The 7,071-nt window shown below is 45.9% G+C and overlaps 1 protein-coding gene across 1 annotated transcript in view; it reads left to right on the top strand.

Moving 5' to 3' along the window:
* Positions 1-7,071, top strand: part of NONO (non-POU domain containing, octamer-binding) — a 28,210-nt gene that overhangs the window by 15,914 nt on the left and 5,225 nt on the right. Inside the window, exons 5-8 of the mRNA XM_019521237.1 lie at positions 659-754; positions 2,233-2,429; positions 2,784-2,868; positions 3,606-3,708. Of these exons, the coding sequence (XP_019376782.1) occupies positions 659-754; positions 2,233-2,429; positions 2,784-2,868; positions 3,606-3,708 (481 nt within the window). The remainder of the gene's footprint in view (positions 1-658; positions 755-2,232; positions 2,430-2,783; positions 2,869-3,605; positions 3,709-7,071) is intronic.

Below are 7,071 nucleotides of genomic sequence, written 5' to 3'. Positions count from 1 at the left end.
TCTCTCTCTCTCTCTCTCTCTCTCTCTCTCCCCCTCCCCTCCCCCAGTGAATGTCTGGGAATGACCAGTAGTAAACTTGGCACACTTCATCCAGGCAGCTGTTTTGAGGGGCGGTGGTGGGGAGGTTGGGAGGGGGGAGCATTGAGTGGGTGTTTCAGAATCTGCTCTTTATTCATGTCCTGCTTTTTTGGTATCTAAGGATATATCTACACTGACTCTAGTCTGTTTACTCCATTCCCAGCACTGGCATTCCCATTGGCATGTTTTTGGGTAAGAGGGAAATTGGAGTGGGCACAAGTAGGCAGTGCCTTTTTTTACAGTGGCAGCCTGGATCCAGTGTAGCTGTGCCCTACCGCTAGCTGATCTAGGTTTCACAAACACATACTTTAAAGGAAGGCACTGAGGAAACCATGTCAGGGTGGCAATAATCTAAACCCAGACCCTTGCAATGTATGACTTGGAGCAGGTGAGAAGTTGGCTTCTACTTGTATTTTCTCTCTGTCATGACGTTCAGTGCTATTCTTTGGTCTGGCCACTCTGAATATGAGTAGAGAATGTATCGTTCTAAATATTAGGGTCAGAGGGCAAGTGGAAGCTGGTCTGCAGTACAAACCAGTGTCTGTGTAGTACTGAAAATGCGTGGTCTCTCTCTTTTCAGGTTTCCTCGGCCTGTCACTGTGGAGCCCATGGACCAGTATGATGATGAGGAGGGACTGCCAGAGAAATTGGTCATCAAAAACCAGCAGTATCACAAGTATGTGCCTGCCTGAGGGAGGGAGCCTGGTGTTAGCTGTGAACTATAGGCTAGTAATTGCTGCGTTAATCATAGAATGGGTGGGTGATCATAGGGTAGGAAAAGTCTCCTCATGCTGCTTTTGTAGATAGGATTTCATCCCAGGAAGCAGAATACCATATTTGTCCTTTGCTGGGGAAGGCAGTACTTTTAGGCTATTGCCATGCATGATTATCAGTGTCTCCTTATGGACTTATCTGGCCAGAGTAGCTGGTTATCTGAACAACTCAGATGTGAGCTAAATGAATGTCCTATCTCATTACATGGATGAGGGCTGAGGCACAGACTTTGACTTGCTTAGGGTCACAAAGGGAGTCTAGAGTGCGTGCTCAACACCTGGCTCATGGGTCAGCTTTTGCCTGCAGAGCCATGTCATCTGGCCTGCCAGGCTCACCATGAGCCTGAAAATTTGGTGATGGGGGAGCAGTGGCAGTGTTAATTGGTGCTCCCCTGCTGCCAAATTTGTGGATCTGTGGTGAGCCTGAAGATTGGATAGCATGGCTCTGTGTACTAGGTTGGGCGATCAGTGCAGTGCAAGGCTGGATCTGGCTTGTGGACTGGCCCATGCCACTCACCTGGCCTACCATTGGTGTAAAGGAAGCAGGGCATTGGACTGTGATGCTCAGAGTCCCAAGTTGGGGCCTAACCTTTCTTTCTAGCAAGGCTCTAAGAAGTAAGTTTTATGGCACTAAGTAGTAAAAGGCCCTATTCAGACAAACCTGCCCTGACGTTTATGTAACTTCAAGTGGCCATCACAGGAACAGAGCAAGGAGGCAGGATGTGATTAAACTGATTGACTCTGCTTTGTTTTGTGAACCCTTCACTGAGCTGAGACTTGTAGAAGCAGGGAAGCCAATGCCTGCAAAATCAGGCCTTTGTGTTTTAGGAGCTGTGTAGAATAAGGACAAGGCTTGTCATCTTGGGTCGAGTGAAAAGGGAGTATGTTTGGCATACTTCTACAATGGATCAGATGTAAAACAGGAACATCGAATCATAGAAAATTATGGAATGTTCCTCTTCTATTCTCCCTTTTGCTGTTCTCGCTAACTATTGCATGCCTGTAGAAAGCACTACCTGGGTCCAGGCAGCAGGTTTCTGCAAGTAGTTTACACCTTCAGAAAAGAGTACTTGCACTGGTAAAGGGGCAGGAGTGACTGATCTTCCCTTGGTTTCTTGCTTTTGAGGAACCATGGTGATGTTCTCTGGAGATTTGACATGATGGTACTTCAGACAGAAAAATCACCTTTTAATTCAGTTTAGTGGGGATTCTCTTTCTTGTCCATGCTGACAGGATGGCAGGTCTCTAGATAAGAGATCTGAAGTGTTATCGATCTGTCCTTTCTAAATGCTAACTATGCTGTTTCGTTCATTCACACCCTGTAAATGCTGCATTGGTACAGTCTCTGCTCAGACATCCAATAACTTCTCCTCTCCACCAGGGAGCGTGAGCAGCCTCCTCGGTTTGCACAGCCTGGCACCTTTGAGTATGAGTATGCCATGCGCTGGAAGGCTTTGATAGAGATGGAGAAGCAGCAGCAAGAACAAGTAGACCGTAACATCAAGGAAGCACGAGAGAAGCTAGAGATGGAGATGGAAGCAGCTCGCCACGAGCACCAAGTTATGCTTATGCGGCAAGGTGAGAGCCAAGACCCGGCAGTCAGAGAGCAATAAAATGCTGACATGAGGCACTTGGTAGGATCTCCTCTGAGAGCCAGGAATGTCAGTTTGACACTAGTTAGGCCAGAATGTGACTGACTGACTAACTTGTCAGACAGTCATTGATGAAGTCAATGGAGTTGCAGCACTGAAGAACTAGCTTCTCTTCTACCACCTCTTTAAGGTGGCATACAGTACCAAATAGAAACCAAGTCATAAAATGAGATTCAGGCATGGAAGTGGGACATAACATTGCTGGATCTCCTGTCTGCAGACAGAAGGAACAGCAGTTAACCACGGTGGGGATTTTGACTTTTGCTGTCACCTTTTCCAGATTTAATGAGACGTCAGGAAGAACTGAGGAGAATGGAGGAACTGCATAACCAGGAAGTGCAGAAACGTAAACAGCTGGAACTCAGGTAAGGGGAAGTATTGAATTCAGCAAGCCCACCCTGGAGGGGTTCGGCCACTCTTGCTCAGAACCATTGGGTGCACCAGTTGGGCAGTACTTGTAGTGGCCATCATTTTGGTCATCTTTGTCCAAGTGCAAGTGTTTTTAGGGTGGAGGATTTTGGGGTCTATACCGATGACCTTGAGAGTCAATGACTAGTATTTATTCTTTCCCTGATAGACCTTGATTTGGCTGCTTGACTTCTGGGGCAAATGCAAAGCCAGTGATCCTGAGCTCCGGAGTTGTTGGTGGGAATATCCCTGTCTTAGCTTTTGCCTTCCCAAACTTCAGTTCACTTTTGGAAGCTTTCACACAGGTCTCCCGTTCCATTTCTGCTGTGTTGTTTGATTCTTGGACATTTTGTGAAATGCTAGGAGCCATTGCTCTGTGGAACGTGGCTTGAGAACCACCTGACTAGTGTTTCCCAGTTCCATGTAGATAGTCTTTCTGTGGGAGCTGCTAGATACTTGGGCCTAATATAAATGGGCCCTTTTCTAATGAACTCATTAGAATTGGAATAGATTGGAAATTGCTCAGTGCTCACAGAAGTTACTGTTTTTTGTATTGAGAAGCCTAACCTTGCACTGGCTGGGCAGGACAGTGTCCTTATATATACTATCAGGCAGCTGCATACTCTAGTGCTTCACACTGGTGCAGAGAATTTGGCTTAGGCTGTGCTGAGTCTCTGGAATGCTCTCCTTGCAGGCAGGAGGAAGAACGCAGGCGCCGTGAGGAGGAAATGAGGAGGCAGCAGGAGGAGATGATGAGGCGTCAGCAGGAGGGCTTTAAAGGGAATTTTCCTGATGCGGTATGAGTTCTTCCTGCCTTCACTTCCTATCTTGGTGCTGCTAGTGAGATGCTGCCCAGATGCAGTGCAGGAGCTTCTGTCAAGTGTTCAGTGTATTGACTGTGGGACAGTTACTAATCTGTTCTGCTCCAGATTACTGAGCGCTTGCAGCCTTAACTTCATTTTAGTATAGCATAAACATACAGAAATTCACCAACTGCCAGGAAATATGCTTTCTTCCCACTGTCCAGGTAGAACCCACAGTGTGTCACTTCGCTCTGCAGAAGAGCACGTGCTAACTAGTCCTATTCTCTGAGCAACAGTTGACATGCAGTTCCTTATTATGATTTGCATACCTGGCTATGATAGCACTATCTTGAAGGCAGGTGTGTTGTCCTGTCAGCTTGAACATTACTGACTTGAGGGACTTTGCAGGCCTGGCAATGTGATTGTCATTGAGAATAAATGTTGGTCAAGTTACCACCTGCTAGTATTTGATACCTCAGCTTTTCCCAGTTCTTAGAGTAGGAAACATTTGTGATAACTGACTTAAAAAAAAGAAGTGATAATTCAGTGATAAGGCTGGATATTTCATGAATCAACAGGGCTGCAAAAAAACTACTGGGAATCAGTGACTCAGTTCCAGTCCTGGCATTTTGTAATATCAGGTATCACAGTTGCATTCCAGAAACCACTTGATTTTAGTCTCTTATTTCTGATAACAATGGGAGCGAGGAATTGAAATCATTGCCATGCCATAGAAGGGTTTGGTATCTCCTTTCCCATTGTATTATATAGAAGGATTGTCAAAGATTAGGCTGGTAGACTTTGTCCATTCTACTTGAAGTGTTTGTGGCCTGCTTGGTATCCAAATTCATATGACGTTTCTGTCCCTTTTGTCCCATTTAGTTCCATCCACTATAAGCTCCTTGGGATAGGCCAGGTTCTGGGTGCTTTTCAGTTTTACCCATATTTTTAGTAATTGGTAATAGATAAATTTGTGCAGCCTCCTAGTGTGAACACACTTATAGTGGTATAAAGGTGACAGTCTTTCCCACATTAGAAGGTTACATTGACTTTAATTATCTTGGTATCGAGTCACTGTTACTTTGGACCAATATCATGCATAGCTTGTGCTGTATTTAAATAGGTACAAAAGTGTGTTTATGGAGTACCTGTGTTAAAACTTGCAGCGGTTCCAGAAAAGATGAAACGCATTATTCTGGATGAACTAAGTCTGTCGGTATATTTATGCAAATGACTACAGGCACGTTTATTTTTTTTAAAGTCAGCATTTTCAGATTTTACCCCACTTCCACGTGCTTAGGTAGAGCAAGGTCTGGCACTCATTCCTTTTTCTTGTCTTTGTGTGAGAAGGTATTTTGCAGAATTCACAGATTTGTTGAAATCTGGCAGGGCTGCGCTGTGGGTGCTTCTGCTCTAGCCTTGAATTTGCGACCTCTGAGCTGTCAATTGCGCACCTTAGCACCTGTGCCACCCCAGACGGGTCTGTAAGAGGAGGGGAAGGAGCTGCAGGAGGAAAAAATTGGGGTGGCACCTGGAGGACAAATTCAAGGCAAAGCAATAATGAGATTCTATACCTAGAATATTATAACAAATTTATAAATGTTCTATCTATAGCATCTTATTACTGGGGAGTTGTCTTATATTCAGGGTCATGTCATATTTGAGTAAATATGGTATGTCTCTACGGAAACTTTATAGGCTAGGTGTAAATGTGTTCACTGGACCTGATCAGCAGGGATCCTGGTTTTCTCTGATTTAAAAAAAAAAAATCCCAATTTTCAGAGTTAAAAAAGTAACCCCAAATCCACATTTTTCCATGATTAAAATGAAACACCACTAGTGTGTGTGTGTGTGTGTGTGTGTGTGTGTGTGTGTACACACATACCCCACCTATACATACATATGCACACACATCTATATATATATACACACACACTCATATATGTATAGGGGGGTGTTTCCACGTGCACGCGTATAGGTGTGTGTATGGGGTGTGTGTGTATATGTATAGGGGGTATACTGTGTGTGTATACGTATGGGGGTGTGTGTGGATATGTATAGGGGGGTATGTGTGTATGTGTATAGAGGGCGTGTGTGTGGGGGTGCGCGTGTGTGTATATATGTATTGACGTGCGCGTGTGTGTATGTATAGATGTACATGTGTGTGTATAGATGTGTGTGTGTATATGAATGAACAACATCAGTTCAGATTTTTTATTGGTCCCAGATGTACACAGGAAATAGAATTAAACTTACTTTTTAAGCTCCTTTTTGTGAGTTGGGACTGCCAGTAGACAAAGGAGGCACTGTTGGATTTGTAGCAGAGTAGCTCCTGCTTTTACAAATACAGGCAACCAACGCTTAGCACTCTTAATTGGTTCTGGAAAAAATGAGCATTAAGTGATTCATAGATTCGCAGATACCGGGTCGGAAGGGACCTGAGTAGATCATCAAGTCTGATCCCCTGCCCTGGGCAGGAATGAATACTGGACTTACATGACCCCTGGTAAGTTTACGCTAATATGACCCCAGCTAGGTAATTATCAAGCCTCCTTTTAAAGACCCCTAAGGTAGGAGCCAGCACCACTTCGCTTGGAAGCTGGTTCCAGATGCTAGCCACCCTAACAGTGAAGTAGCACCTCTTGATGTCTAATCTGAATCTGCCCTCTGCCAGCTTGTGACCATTGTTCCTTGTTACTCTGGGAGGTGCTCGGGGGAACAGGGTCTCACCCATTCCCCTGTGATCCCCCCAGTAAGTTTATAGATGGCCATTAGATCCCCTCAGCCTTCTCTTGTGAAGGCTGAACAGGTTCAGGTCCCATAGCCTCTCCTTGTAGGGCCTGCCCTGCTACCCCCGATCATGCAAATGGCCTCCTCTGGATCCTCTCGATGCTGGCCACATCACTTCTGAAGTGCGGCGGCCAGAACTGGATGCAGTACTCGGCCTGAGCAGTGTCACACAGAGGGGGAAGATTGCCTCCTTGGACCTGCTCATGATGCATCTGTGGATGCACGACAAGGTGCGGTTGGCCTTGCTGACCGTGTCCTCACATTGGTGGCCCATGTTCATTTTAGAATTGATGACTACCAAGATCTCTTTCTGCCACTGTGCTTTAGAGAGTGGACCTGTGCTAAGTGAAACTCATTTCCCCATAGGAATGATTGTAAATAGAGATAATTGGTTACCACCATTTCTCATCGCTGCCTCTCCCTACTCCCCTACCTGCCTGCTGGCCGCTCCAGCCTCACGTGCCAGCCCAGGCCCGTGCTCCTATCCCACCCTGAGACCCTGCCAGCCCAGGCACCGGTGTGGCCCCTGCACTCATGGCCAGCCCCCACTCGCTGCTTCTCACTGCC

This window comes from Gavialis gangeticus, unplaced genomic scaffold (assembly GCF_001723915.1).
Source record: "Gavialis gangeticus isolate Ggan-Ray unplaced genomic scaffold, GavGan_comp1, whole genome shotgun sequence".
Lineage (NCBI taxonomy): Eukaryota > Metazoa > Chordata > Crocodylia > Gavialidae > Gavialis > Gavialis gangeticus.
Note: the sequence above shows the minus strand (reverse complement) of the source record. Positions and strands in the feature narration are given on the sequence as shown.